This window comes from Hippocampus comes, unplaced genomic scaffold, assembly GCF_001891065.2.
Source record: "Hippocampus comes isolate QL1 unplaced genomic scaffold, H_comes_QL1_v1.1 scaffold41, whole genome shotgun sequence".
NCBI lineage: Eukaryota > Metazoa > Chordata > Actinopteri > Syngnathiformes > Syngnathidae > Hippocampus > Hippocampus comes.
In genome coordinates this window covers 2,290,208-2,305,641 of record NW_017805153.1, presented here as the reverse complement: position 1 = coordinate 2,305,641, position 15,434 = coordinate 2,290,208, and the positions used below count along the sequence as shown (strand labels likewise).

At 42.0% G+C, this 15,434-nt stretch overlaps 1 protein-coding gene across 2 annotated transcripts in view; it reads right to left on the bottom strand.

Annotated features, from left to right (window-relative positions):
- The window catches only part of mitfb (melanocyte inducing transcription factor b), a 48,160-nt gene that overhangs the window by 4,608 nt on the left and 28,118 nt on the right, over nt 1–15,434 (bottom strand). The window contains exons 1-8 of one of the 2 annotated variants that reach the window (XM_019868603.1): nt 5,746–5,886; nt 3,862–4,077; nt 3,685–3,780; nt 3,477–3,594; nt 3,164–3,256; nt 3,034–3,087; nt 2,875–2,950; nt 707–854 (exon numbers count right to left, since the gene is read on the bottom strand). In XM_019868603.1, coding sequence (XP_019724162.1) covers nt 707–854; nt 2,875–2,950; nt 3,034–3,087; nt 3,164–3,256; nt 3,477–3,594; nt 3,685–3,780; nt 3,862–4,077; nt 5,746–5,778 — 834 coding nt within the window. In that variant the 5' untranslated portion in view covers nt 5,779–5,886. Of the gene's footprint in view, nt 1–706; nt 855–2,874; nt 2,951–3,033; nt 3,088–3,163; nt 3,257–3,476; nt 3,595–3,684; nt 3,781–3,861; nt 4,078–5,745; nt 5,887–15,434 lie in introns of those variants that run through there. The other variant, XM_019868602.1, reaches the window with a different exon arrangement.

The window sequence follows — 15,434 nt, the reverse complement described above, 5'->3', positions numbered from 1 at the left end:
TCAGGCGAGGTCTGTATCGTGTGTGAAAATCAACTGAGGGACAACAAGTTAACGGGCCAGTAGACACTGTCTGTTCTTTTCACACTGAATCATTTGTTTTCTTTGCTAATTTCGAGAGGTCGTGCGGGGCACATGCTTTAAAAATGATGGGACGATAACTCCACTTTGCTTTGTTCCTACTGTGAATGAACTTCAGGGCAGCAACCACTAGCGCTGGGAGTGGTTAGGGGAGGGTAGTGAAACCAGGCCCCTGACATTTAACAGGGCGACACGTGTCACTGCCACATCTGCCCGAAGCCTGCTATAGCTATTCTGTAACAGCGCATGTCTCATGTAACATGTCACATTATACTTGCATTATTGCAAATTCCAGCCATCCGTTTTCTGCCGTGCTTATCTTGTTGAGGAATGAGCAGAATTGGAGCCTCACTCCCGCTGATTTCAGGTGAAAGGCAGACGACATCCCGCAGCACATGTCGAGACAGACCAGCATTTTCATGCGCTTTCGCCACCATTAACCGAGTTGGGAAATGAACCAATGCTTATTGCACGCAAGTTTGGCGAGTGAACCACTAAATCCCGCTGCAACCGGCAACAGGTTTTCGACAACTGCACACAAGTGATGGTTTTGTCTGGGTTACCGAATTGTAGTTTATAGCATGGAATAAGATTGAATGAGAAGGATCATGAGGACGTCTTCCACTACCTGTATCCTCAGCATAAGATGCCGATTGGCATTTTCAAGCTTCCTCTGACAGTTCTCCAGCTCTTTGGCCCTCTGCTGCTCACGCTGCAGCTTCCTGATGTAGTCCACGGACGCCTTGAGGATGGTGCCCTTGTTCCAGCGCATGTCTCTGAGAAGCACATAGTAGCCCGAAGTTAGCCATGTTCCATAGAGCCCTTCATCTCAGACGTAACTAATACTACTGAGACAACATTGCTAATGAGGCGTGTCATAGGTTTGAGGCGTCTTGCGCCCGCACGTTGCGTCGCCATAACTCGTACATGTTTGACACCGAAAAGTCAGGAGGTCCCCCCAGGCTTTGATATTTTTGCGTTCTGGTCTTTTGCAACAGTTGTGACGTACAATGTTACAGGGTCTAAAACGAGACATCCTGTGGTTCCAGCGCCCTCTTTAATTCCCCCAGACATCAATTCGGCACTGTTGGCTCGGCTAGTAGCTTATCGGTGTAACATTCTTTGTTTCCCACCCTACATCCTGAATAAAGACGAGAACAATAGAGCCTTATGGGAAGAAGCCCCTATAGTGTCGGTTTGAAAAAAGAAAAAAAAAAAAAAACGGACTTCTTTGCAAAAGTGAGGCCTATTGTGAAATTTGCATGGGAATACAGAAGGGGGATTATCATGTTCCAATTCCTACTGCAACAATTTTATTTTCCTCACTTTGTGAGTGTACACTCACCAATACAGAAAATATTGTATATTCTCAAAGATTACACTGTACAACAAAATTCCCTTCTAATGTGGGCCACTAATTACAAAGAGATATGTATGACACGATCTGTAACAAGTGCATTTTCTATTGGAAAAAGAACGACAGATCAGTATAAGTCTCGCAGTCAAATCTTAGAATTAAAAAAAATATATATATTCATTGACGAGCGTAATCATTGTCAAATTCTAAAAAATCTTCCTGTGTTTAATGAGGGGAAAAAAAGCCCCGCCCACTTGAAAAAGGCCAGGATACAGAACGTTGATGAGGTCAAGGTATCAAATATTGCCGGGAAAAAAACAAATATTTACGGCATCCGGCATCCGGTAACAATGTTTGGCCACTTCCGTGTTTACCGCATGGACATTTGTTGCTGACGGACGCACACTTCCGGAAACAGACTTCCACGGAGTAAGAAGAATAGGTAGCCATGGTGAGATGAAGCCCCAAGAGGCTTCGCACCATTTCACCCATTGGGTTTGTGCAAGGCTTCATTTCTTGGTGCATCATGCGCACACGAAGCCACCTGCCGACCATGTGTAGAATTACAGGCAGCTGTATCTTAACTTCACCACACCGATGCGTCAGTGATTTTCACGTCTGCTTTGACACTTGGGCATGATGAGTTATAAGAAATGGATGACGAAATAATTTCTCGACATGTGTGTAGTGTATAGGAGTAATACGACATATTAATTTTTTTGCGAGTAAGGTACAATACAATACAATGCAACTGTTTGTCTAAAGAAGCATTTCACAAGAGTATTTTTTTTTCCTTTTGGACTCACTTTCCTTGCAGCACAAACAAGTCACCGTTGAATAAAATAAATTAAAATGAAAAACATAGGCGTCTTGTCCAAGGTGCAAACTCAAACCTCTACTGTCCACTGAAGGGAAAGTCGTGCTCTCATCCACTAAACTAAATCTCTGCCCTGCTTTCATCACCGCAAACACCCTCTTTTGTGAAGATTCCCAGGAGTGTGGAATGTGACCGTACACTCATGAGTGTGAAGACACATGATTATTATCTTTTATTCATTCATTTATTTATTTTAAAAGAAACCCCTTAAGGTCCACCTAAATGGCCGCAAGAGGCACCTGACCAGGCAAGAGAGCACAACACCAGACCCTGGCTGACATTAAAACGAATATGAAAATGTTGTTTGCTTTGAAGTGAGTTCTCACACACTGCGATAACGGAAACGGGTAACACTAAATTGACATCAAGTATTAAGACTACATGGCAGTTTGCCTGGCATAGAGGATGCGTTTTATGTTACAATCGTTATATCAATGCAGGAAACGCAAAAACTCCAAAGAGTTGCTGTTTTTAAAGAATCCAAATTAGCTCGGTACACTTCTGCGCGGGAATACTACTGGTAGGCGTCTGGAAGACTATGCGGGTAAAAGGCGTGACTTACGGGTCATTTGACTTTGGAATTAAAGTTCCCAGTTCCTTAATTCGATCGTTGATGTTGAACCGTCGTCTTCTCTCAACTACAGGACAAAAGTAGACGGGATGAAACATGATGCTCGAGCGCTATCCAAGTACATTTGCCTCAAATGAATGCAACACTCACTCAAGTTGTGGTTGTCCTTCTTCTGTCTCTCCTTTGCTAGAGCTCTTACCTCAGCTGCGGGGAAACGCAGAGGTCAATGCCCGTGCAACCCATATAGCGCTGATATTTAAAAATCAAATGTCACACATACCAACTGGAAAGCCTTCAGGCCTCTGGTAGTTGTCAAATTTGCCACATGATCCAGACTTATCCAACATGTGCATTACGGCCGGAGATTGTGATGCTGCACGGTGGATGTTTTCAGTGTCGGTGACGTACAAGAGAGGCACAGATACAAGGGAGCGTTACAAACGATTCTTCTCATTGATGGGCGACGTTTCAGAGGCAATGCAATGCTATGATATCAGGGGAGTAGAACTGGGCACTGATGTTTTCCACGCAGATAAAATAAAGAGTTGCGGAATTTTCATTCAATTCAACCACTGGATCCTCCAAGCACTTACCTGGATATTCCCTTTTGATGTTGGGCAGGTTGGCAGGGCAGGAGTTGCTGACGGACAATCCTTGCTGGGGCATACCCTGATTTGCATACATGTCCATGAGGGTGGCGGGCACCGGGATCTGAGGGACACAGATGATGATGGGAATCGTGGCTCTCGGTTTCAAACGTAACTCCCAAATGTGGCAATGAGGCTGTTGCTAAGGATGTACCGTGTTGGCCATTTGAAGTCCTGGGTCCATCAGGCCGAGGATATCGTCGCTGTAACTGGACTCCAGACTAATAATGTCATCGATGACATCATCCATCTAAAGCAAAAGGACATCATTCAAGCAAGAGCTGATAAAAATGGGCTTTCATTCGGAATGGACCGGAGCGGCCGCAGCGACCTCTTTCTCGCAGTTGGAGTTCAGGGTCAGTAAGGCCATAGGGCTGTTGGGGGCGCTGTTGCCCGGCCCTGGCGGCATGCCACCGTGATCAGAGGACTGGTTGGGGCAGGGCAAGCTCAGTACCTGTGAGCCAAGCTTTCCCAGGTACTGCTTGACCTGCTGCTGCTGGGAGCGCTGGATGTGGTACTTGGTCGGGTTCTCCAGATGTGTCTGCACCTGATGCGACCCAAAAGAACATCGACCACATCAGTTTGGGATGTCAGCCATAGTGTACGTAACTTAAACTCACCTGAAATACAAAAAAACGGATAAACAAAGTCTACATACCCCCCTGTTTAAATGGGAGGGATTTTTTTCCTGTTTTTTTTTCATACCCACCTGCGAGGTAAGAAATATTTCAGTTTGAATGGAATGTTTGGTTGTAATTCACTGACATAAGATGACACAAGCCTTTATAGTATATTGAAGAGTTGTGGGCCATCAGGGCCTACGAGGCCTTCTCTGTTGGCCTAAACACGATCAGAAGCACTGACCTACTTTGCATAGTTACAACCTGGGTCTTAAAATTTGTTCCTTCAATTTGTATTAAAGATAAGATAAGAAGGGGGGGTAGAAAAGAAGAACAAAGTATTGCATGCACAAAATAAATGTTTCAGAAAAAAGAACTGTACACAGTACAGAATGCAATATAAAATATAATATATAGATATAAGCATATATGCAACTGCATATATGCTGCATTAATTTTTTCCCAACAGTTTATTCCCTTCATTTCGTAGCGTATCACTTAGCTGCACCCCTTCCAGTAGTAGGTGTTAGACATATTTTGAGCCTGAATGTTCTGCCATGACAACCTCCTCCGCCAGGAGCCTTCAGAATCAGTAGTTACTTCAGCCATACTATCAATGGGACTGTTTCTGTAGCCAATCAGATTTCCGATTCATCCTGACAGAATTAGCCTGGTCCAGAGAGCTGGCCCTTGATGGTCTCAGCATTTTTTTTTCCCCTCCTCTGATTGGTGAGTCAAAGCAGAACTTTACACGTTAATACAGTGAATAAAAATGATCTCTGGTGATGATTCAAATGTCTTATAATGTCTTACGTGTGTGTCATGTCATTAGAGTAATACTGATGGTGAAGTCCTCTACATGATGAACTGTACGCGGCCCTGTAACATACAGTTTTGTATAGTAGCAACGTGATAGTGGTGGTATTAAATCAGGCCTGGGCACTCAACACATGACTCACAACTGTCTACTGATGTTAGGATTTTAGTCATTCATTCATCCTTTTTTTTTTTTGGTAGCCTGTGCTAAATACCCATGATGTGATTTCAACCAGAGAGAAATGAACGTGACAAAGGTTAGAAGTTAAATAGGAGAAGTCAATTACTGGACGGGATGTAAAAGATATGAACAGAACAGCGCGATGTTTTTGATGAGTTGAATGTGAAACAAAATGTATAAAAAGCACTGCACACCATTGGGAGCACAAATGCTAGCACCAATACTAATGTTAATCAAGACGACAAAAGAGGTACATACCACTAAATTCAGTGATCCGGCATTACTATTCTCGTTATGACAAGGATCAACGTGATGCTATTTTAAAACAACCTTAAGCAGCAAAAAAAAAGTAATTATGATGAGTCAAACACTGCAGCTGTAGTGAAGGGGGAAAAAAGGAGCTGGGTGCATCTTGTACTACTACATTTTTTTCCCACCCCACTGGCTACAGTTTCATCCAATGCACTACATAAATGTAAGATGGAGGAGCTAGTTGTGTTAAACTCATCAAAGTCAAGCCACATAGGCTAAACTGTTCAATGCAAAGGCACACTGTGTTGACCATTCATACCGTCAATATAAATTAAAACAAACATACCTCACAAGGGTGATATCCGAGCATCTCAAGCATTACGTATCCTGATTTACAACGTCCAGTCTAAGAATCACAATCTTGGCTCAACTAAGATCTAGGCCAGAATGGACTGTGACGACTTCTTTTCTCAGGACTGAGACGGCTGTGTGGGAAGCCACCGTGGCTTGTCTTTAAATGCCGAAAAAAAGAAAAAAAAGAAATACGTCATTAGTTATGCGTGTTAGAGATTGCCGGCAGACATAATGAGCCTTTTCTAATTTGGTTTGTTTCATGTAAAAACTGAAGTTATGCCTTTATGGCGTATCACTTGATGTGAGGATGCCGGAGTAACAGTGAGTGCCTTTGTGTGGCGAGGGCCACCTCTTCGGCTGGAACCTGCCTCGGGCTTCTACTTGGCCCCATCCAGTTGTTTAACCCTGTGGATCCTTGGCAAGTGAGCCCACATCAGCACAGCATACATAATGAAGCCTATTATACCTTTGTTCTCACTCGCCTCAATTCCACTGTTTCCTCCTTTTCATTTGTCACATCAATAGCAACTCATAACACCCTGCCTCGACTTTTTGGCACGGCTGTATTTGCTATGATTAGGGATTTAGGCTGCCTGCGGTAGGGCTCTTGGATATATCAGCAGCTTTTGAGGCTGCGTACCCACGACAAACGAATCCAATATTTTATAAGGTCAGCCTGTGCAGCCTGTTCCCCCAGAAAGTCAATGAAAAACAAGTATCAAGTGTTTTGCATGAGTAGCTTTCCTTCCACCTGTCATACAATCAGGTCTTGTGTTCCTGCGAAAAGTCATAAGAGCCTAAAGTTACTCTCCTGTTCATGCTGGGAGACATTATCATTGTCCCGGTGCCCATGTGAGGTGCGTTAAAAAAAAAAAAAGTCCTGCAGATAAGCCTCACCTTGGGCAGCAAATTGTGATTACAGGGTTGTAAAAACGACAACACTGAGGGGCCAGGGGGTCTGGAGATATTTACAACTCTTCAGAGGAATGTCAATAACACCGTGGCAAAGAATGGGATTTGCTCGCCAGTGAATTAAACTGGATGGAATTTTGTTATCTTGCGACGGATAACGGACTTCATTCACTTCAGTGGTACAGCAGTAATAATCAATGATATTGTAAATAGGAATAAAAACGAGAAACATTCCGGCATTAAAGTTAATCCGACAACTAGACAAGGTTGTTATTCAGAAAACTAATCCAGAAAAATATACTGTACTTGACCCCTTAAAATGTTTACGCCCGATAGCAAACAGGCGTAAACAAACAACTCCTAATAAATCCATTCAAGTTCATCAATTCACATTGGGTTTCGCTTGCAACTAAAAGTGGTTTCAGTTTTTAGTCTGAGACTACAATAATTAGAAACAATATTTGATGACTTTTATTTTATATAAGGAAGAAAAGATCAACTCTTGAGGATATGGAAGATTCTTGAAAGGAAAACCTTTTTATCTACTTGTTGATCCTTGATCGCTTTTTTCCTATCCCAGCTTTCTTTGGCAAGAGGTGGGGTACAGACTGACCTATAAGAAAAGCACCAAAAAAACGGTATTAAAGATGTTAAAATGTTAATTTAGGGGCATATTCTCCCATGTGCTGCAGTTACAAAAGACGCACTGCTGATGGTGGGTGATGGCCCAGCGACTGACTTGTTTTGACAGTGCGAGGCACACCCGGCCCATATGCACTCACTGAATGCTCAACGGCTGGAATGTGTCCTCCCTATACCAAATGACGACAGACAAAAGCAAATTAATTGGGGCAAAAAAAGAAAAATCAGCGCCGGCGAAGAGCATTGCTGCATACTGATCGGGCATTGGTGTTTGAAAGTGCAGATCGCAATCACAATTTTCTTCATAATGGCGCCGGGAGTTCGACTTTGGTTTTATTTGATCTTTTCCAGGCATGAAATGCCTTAAAAATGACTTGACCATGTGTGGCACGATGCGCATGGTTGCTGATAAACACTCACGCATCGGCTCCAAGCATGCGTGTAGTCATGAACACATTATTCTGTCTGAATTACTTTTCTTGGTTTTTATTAGGGGTAGCACTGCAAACGACTGATTGGCACAACGGCCTCGCAGTTCTGAGGTCATAGGTTCGGATCCAGACTCTGGCCTGCCTGTGTGGAGTTTGCATGTTCTTTCCGTGGCTTTCCTCCGGGTACTCCGGTTTCAATATTCCCGAAACATCGACGGTCGATGAATTGCAGACTCCAAATTATCTGTTACTGTGAGTGTGAATGTTTGTTTGCCTATTTGTTCCCTGTGATTGACTGGCGATCATTTCCGGGCATACCCTGTCCCACACTAGCCTCCCCACTCCTCCCAAAAAGCACAATTCCAATGCATTTGTATGGATGTCGATTATATGCAGGTTTTTGCTTTTTGCAGACAGGTCCTGTCCTTATCCCTCACTAATAGTGGGGTTCCACTTTATAGTTTTTAGCTGTAATATCATCATTCACCACTGGATGGCAGTTAAGGCTTAGTTGTGCTTGCAGCTAGTCTTATACTGCTCTTTATTGTATTACACATTATTTTTTTTTCGGATTTGGAATGACAGACAGCACAAATATAGTACCTGAATAATATGAACATTTTGCGTGAGTTGATTTTTGTGGAGAAGATGCCCAAAACAAGTTCTTGCACTGAGAGTTGCTTTGCTCTTCAGTTTTGTGACATCCTTGGACGGTCATTTTTATGCACGAGAGCCCTTTGCACTGGAACCCCCCCTCCCACAAAATGTGGTTATTTTTTTGATCGTTCAAACCTTTAGTTGTTGAAGGGGGAAAATCTTTTATCAATGCATTGAGAAATGCATTCTGAAAAATGAACTATATTAAGAGTACATACGTATGCACATATTTTCCTGGTTGTTGTCACAGTCTTGACAACAAGTTTTGCACATTGGAGTCTGTGCCTGTATGTAGGGGTTAAGTGTATTAAACAGTGATCAGAAAAGCCCAGTGCTGTGTGGGCAACATATCGGTATGAGTCTTCTCTGGTGAAACAATCAATGTGCCGGGAAGTTCATGGGTAAGTTGTGCTCTATTAAAATTACCGTACCAAAAATGATAAGGGGTGACTTGATACTTAATCTCGATTTTGTTTACTTACTCAGCCAGCGTTTGTAAAGCTTAACTAAACTTGCAGTGACATGTAAACACTCGCGAGTATGAATGAGGAGAACTCACATGGTGAGTAGAATGGCTTACAGTTTAGAAACTGCGACTCCAAATCCGGGCTGCAGTGTGTGTTGAGCTTTGTCACATCAGTGCACCATTCCTGGTTGATACAGGAGCATATTCCACCACCTTTTGATTTCCCTGATAGCTCTGTGTCGCAGTCCGTTCAGTGGAGATGGAAGCCGGCGAAACGTGGTGCCCGGGTGGCGGTCGCTGAGCCAGGTTTCGGTGAAGCAGAGCGCGGCAGAACGTGCAAAGGTTTTGTTGGTCCTAAGTAACGCGCCACATGAGCCAATTTAATAAAAATAAAATGGACAGAAACGCCTTGTTAGGCTATTATTTTTAAGTTGACCCTGGGAAGTAATCGCTGTGGTGGCTGGCTTTATTTTGACTTTTTGACAGGAGACTGGCTGCAGTCACACTGATTGAGCTGCAATATACAAAGTATATGGCATGCACGGTGACAAATGACAAAACTGAATCCTCATTCTCATTAGATTCGCGGGTGAGATGAAGCCTATCTCAGCTGAGCCTTGGAGGAGAGACAGGGTGCACCCTGAACAGGATACTACTCAATCATACTCACGACGACGGCCATTCACACTCACATTTACACCTTCAGGCAATTTCGATTGAAGAATGCAAACATTCCTAAGCATTTCACTGCCATACGCATAGGGAAAGGGTTTTACTTTCAATGTTTCCATCGGCTAATATGAACGGATCAACTCCAGTAGTGACATGACAGGAATGACTCTGTATGTGGAACTCACACCAGACAAGAGCAAATGAACAGATGATTACAAGTAGGTTAGCTATTTCAGAGAGAAAGTCCATTTTGGATATGTTTAATTATCATTTCTGACTGTAGCTTTTGAACAATCCGTAGCGTGCACAGAAGAAAAAGGAGCAAACAGGGTACATTCACAAACAGTGGTGCTAACCTGTTTGCTCAATGGAAGAAAAAAAAAACCCCAACAAAACGCTAGTCTTGGTCACAATTTAGGCTGTTAGCTGCATACAAAAAAAGCACAGTCTCCAGACTTAAACATTATCAAGCTGGTTTGAGATGAACTGGACAGAAGTGTGAAAGCAACGCAATCTACCAGTACAACACATTTTTCTGGAAACTTCTGCAACAGACGTGGGAAACTTTCCAAGGAACATTTCATTCGACTGTATTTTGTTTTTAATGTAGAAAGAACGAGTAGGTCTAATTGTTAAAGCTACCTGTGTCATGTCCCGTATTCGACAGCAGGTGGCAGGCACTCACTCTGCCACCTGCACACCTGTTGTGCATTTGTTTGTGATTACACCTGCTATATGTAGGCGCTCCGGCTGTCAACTCATTGCCGGAGTATTGCTTGCCGTGCCACTGCTATTGCCCATGCTCGTATTTCGTATCTCGCACTCTATTGCTATTCGCGACCATTTCGTCATCCCAGTGGGATCCTCTTTAACGCGTAGTTATTCGAAGTAAATTGTCTTATCTTTTCCTTGCCGTTTTTTGCAAGCGCTTTCTTTTCCTCACGTTACATTAATTCCTGGTTCTCGTTTTGACCAGCGTTTTGTGTTTTCCTTTTGACGGTGTTTTTTCGTTTGTAATAAATATTATTTGATAGACAAGACCTTGTTCAGTGCCTGCTATTTCGGGGATCCACCTATTCTTGTTCGCTCCGTTGCGTACGAAGCAGCACTCTCCTTCTGCCTAGTACGCAACGTGACAACCTGAGGTTGCTACTTCAAAGTGTCAAAAGATTAGATTTTGGGAACATGAATGTCGTGTGTTTTCATTTTACACTGCAAATAGACATGAAGTGCATGATTTTAAATGACAAATAAACAGGAAAAATTGGGGTGTTATTAATCTTTTGACCGGTAGTGTACGCAGATGTTTCATTATACGGATTGGCCTACTGCAGCAACGCGTCAAAAAAAAAAAATAAACAATCTGCGTGACTCCTTTCTTTTCAAATATCCCATGTTATGATGTGGACATCCACAAGTATTATTATGAAGCTGCCAATGTATGAAATGAAATGTGTTTTATGGGGAAATTTAGCTGTTGCAGCTTTTAATCAGGTGTGTTTTGTAGTCTAAAAATTATGCTAATACTCTATTTAGTACAGGTGGTAACTTAATTGCCAACACATATTTGATCATTCAAACCTGGCTGAGTAGTAAACCATGTCGAGTTATAGCGTATGGCTGATTTCATTCTCCCCTTATTTTATTCATGCCTACTTTATATATAATAAGCATTAGGTGCCACCTCAAAATGACATCTGCTCTCAACCGGGTCACCTAACTGAATATTATCTACAGTGAAGCTTTGCTCGTTTTCGAAGCGCTGACGCTCTGGTGTCCATGCTGTTTTGCATTAAGGTGACGTCAAAGGCTTGATATGCCTCAGTGATCAGTCTTTGTTGAACAATTTGCATACAACTGCGGTCTTCTCCACGGTTCCATAGTTTCCAAAAACAAACAAAAAACTTTCCATGCAGCAGGCCAAGCAATGTGGTCTCACCACTTTCATTATCTTGCTAGCCTGATGTTGTGGTGCAAACTCAGCGAATCAGTGTTATTAATGTGCCAGGAATTAGGGCACTGAGAAAAGTTCGGTGTCACCAAGAGTGCAGGAATCGAAAAGTGTGATTATGTTTGATTTATTTTAATGCAATTAAGAGTCTGAAATTTGGGTAGTAGGCTACTGTGTAAAAGTACTCTATGAGCAGTGTGTGCTCAATGTGCCAAGTGCCTTGAGATAACTTGTTGTGAGTTGTCGCCCAGAAGTTGACTGGCGACCCTTCTGCCTTTCACCTGAAGTCAGCTTCAAAAGGCTCCACTTACGCTCCATCCCAATGAGTACAAGCAGAACACTTTGCAAAATGGATGGATGGATTGACTTTCAGTAAAGTCAGCATGAAGAAATAGCACTCACAAGTAGGTGGACCCAGGTCACTCATGGCAACCACACAGTCACCGTTGTCTACATTTCAAAACACGGTACCATTAAAAATATTTGCTGTTCTTTTTTGAAGGTCATGCAGCACAGTACATACTGTAACTTTCACAAAACACGGAGGACATGGGGAGATAATCTGTCAAGTACCACAGGCATTGTGCAACTGTTACCTAGTCCTAGTCATTCACCTTTAATTTCAACATTGTTCCACATTTTCATGAATTCATTGAATCACGACTTTGAAGAAAAAGGAGAAGAGAGTTTTTGTTTCCATACAACCAGTGGACGTTGACTGCACTATTTGTCCCCAGATGGGGTTCCTTGCCCTCCCGTGAGGTTTAAGTTCAGGGGACATTGTTAATATTTGTCAATTGTGGACTTGTAAAGCCCTTTGAGACTTGTTTGTGATTAAGGTCTATAAACAAAGTAAGTCAATTTGACTTGACTTGACTACACACTTAGCCGCAGGTCCACAACAAATGAACAAGAGTTTCTGGCAGCTGTTTTTGAAAGTGTTTTCATCATTCTCACCACAGAATTACTTGGGCGTTGTCAGTCTGTTGGGTTCCGGATTAGTACTAGATTGGCAAATGAAATAAACTTAAAGTGTTTTGTAATATTATAAGCATGTGCTTCTTTTCCCAGCCAAAGTAGCTTTTCACTTAAAGGCATACCAAGCTTATTCAGACGTTTTCAGCAGTAAAAAGTTAATATTTTGTCTACACTAAACGTGATGACTTCATTATTTTCTATTAACACCTTCAAAAACCCATTTTGCCACTTGCTGTCAACTGAAAATGACATCACGTGTTCTCAGACGATCTGAGCCGTCATTGGTCATGATCTGACCCCTGAGTTTAAAGGTATTAATTGTACATGAAAAATAATGAAGTTATCAAATTAATTCCAGACAAAATATTGATGTTTTACTGCTGGAAATGGCTAAATAGGTTTTGTATCCCTTTTAGTAAATATCCTTCAGCTGCATCGCCACAATGAGCAAATTGTCATCATCAATTAATACGCAACCCGGACATAGAATAACATGTCCTATTGACGAGAACGCGGAAAAATCAGCATTTGTGGTTTTCAAGATTATTTGCATCCTCAAGATTTCCTTAATTGATCATAAATGTATCCAGTGGGCGGCACGGTGGTCGACTGGTAAGCACTTCGAGTGCGGATGCTTGTTCGTCTCTGTGTGCCCTGCGATTGGCTGGCAACCAGTTCAGGGTGTATCCTGTCGACTGCCCGAAGACAGCTGGGATAGGCTCCAGCACGCCACGACCATTGTGAGGACAGGCGGATTCGAAAATGGATGGATGTACCGGATCTCAATTGACAGAATTTATTGGAGTAGCTGGGGGACGCAGGCTTGACACTAGATTTTGCCTGTCTTGTCAATACATTTATTGTAGCTTTTGTTAAATTTCTGTGGATGAAATAACAAAACGGATATGTCAAGCCTCAGGAGGGAGAAAAGGTTACTTTCATTGTGAATTCACATAGCCGCTGTTCAGAATTTACAAATCTCACTTGCTGTGAGCGCTATGAAAGGATCTTTAAGATCAAAATAGCAGCAGGTTTAAATGTCACTTAATGTATTCTGTGAAACACACACACCACTAACTGGCTGCATCTGCTGCCACAGCAAACAAGACAGCTTGTTGTTTTTCACTTGGGTTTGGATCATTAAGCAGCCCCTGAAGGCGTCAGCAGCACAAGATATTTAGAGTCAGAAACATGCACAAAGCATGTTGTTGTACTTCAGAGACGTGTGATTAGTTCTTGACTTGTATGCTTTAGGGCATGATGTGATGTTCCTGCAGGATACTTCACAAAAAGGAGCCATTAGCAAAAGAATGGACCACTCTGTGTGATAGCTAAGATGCCGGCCCGCTCTGTGCTCTGCTCGCTAGAACAATTGTGATCTTTAGGAGAAAAAACACATCATAGACTGACAACCTTCAGTTATCATCAGTGCGTGCAAAAGGTAGGTCTCGAGGAAATAAAACCTCAATGGATTCCTTTACGCAGCGGTTCACAACTGTTGTCAACCTCAGAACCACATTTCTCTGTGGTTGCAAAGAAATGACCCACTTCATTCAAGAACAAAGAAAATGTCTTGTTTAAAAATAGTTCCTGAAAACACATATATTAGATTTTTAAATACGACAACCCTATGCTTGCGAGTTCAAAGGGCAAGTCAGAGCACATTCGGAAACTGAGTGTGAAAACGCTAACCTCTATGAAAAAAATGCATCGACAGTCTTTCCAGAGCCAACCACGCTGGAGGTCAACGCATTGATTTGTTTCGATGCTCCTTGAGTATTCTAATACTGTTGATAAATTTGGCATCCGACATCAAAGTTTGCCTGCAGCTATTTCAAATCGGGGCAAGAGTGAATGTTAGTCAAGGGAAAAATGGGCACTGTGCCTTTCATGAATCAAAAGAATTGATTGATCTCAGATCCCAAATATCCAGTCCATGCATGGAAATGTGCTCTGAACACTTTGTTGAAGATAAACTTCAACACTTGAAGACTTCAGAAAATGTCATACTGTACAAACTGTAGTCTGCATTGGCTTCCCCATTTTCAAAATTTACATTTTAGTTCAGCACACTTAAAAGACTTTTATATCTTAAGTTGGACTCCACCATGCTAACTGCTATCTAGCCTTGATGCTAATTTTAGGCAAAGTCACTGTTGTTTTAGCAAAAGGAAGCTAAGCTGTCAACGATTTGGGTCATTAAGTGAAACGGTTGTGGTTTTATTTCGGCTTATCACCAGTACGTGGCAGCTCTGATTTTTTCTTTCTACAAAAATACAACACCAATCATTTGGTTTCTATTGAAGAAATGAACATTTTACAATACATTACATGTTTATTTTCATAACGCTTTCACAACAGCTACAGCTGTAACAAAGTGTGTTACCGAACATTGAACACAACATAACCATAATGCAACAGAACACATACCATAAAACATTGAGGATAATACAATCTTAAAATGCACAACAGCGACAGTTTGATCTGTGTGACATTAGTTATAGCTTTGGCTCCAGGAGAGACAAATGCTGCCGCAAGTTGTGTTAGCACCAGGCGAGTTTGTTTTAATGTACCGCAAAAAACATATCACTAGACTCAGCGTCCGCTAGCTAACTGCTCTTTATTTGTTCCCATAGTCACTAGTGGCTGAAATGCAAAGAAATTACACTTCCTATCCTTTCCCATGCCTGGCAAAATAATGTTTTTTGTCCCTAAATAAGAAGCAAATCTGACCTAGGATGTGGATTGAATATTTCACGGGAAAGCAGTAGTTTCCAATCAGTAGTTTTGGCTCGTGTACCCCAGAACCTTTTTGTCATATAATGCATACGGTTTGATGATTCTCCCAGAACAAACCCTAACACAAGTGATTATTAAATTAAAATTGTTGTACTTTGTTGTGTGTGTGTGTGTGTATATAAATATATATATATAAAAGACTCTCAATAAAGAACAATAATAAGATCAGGAGG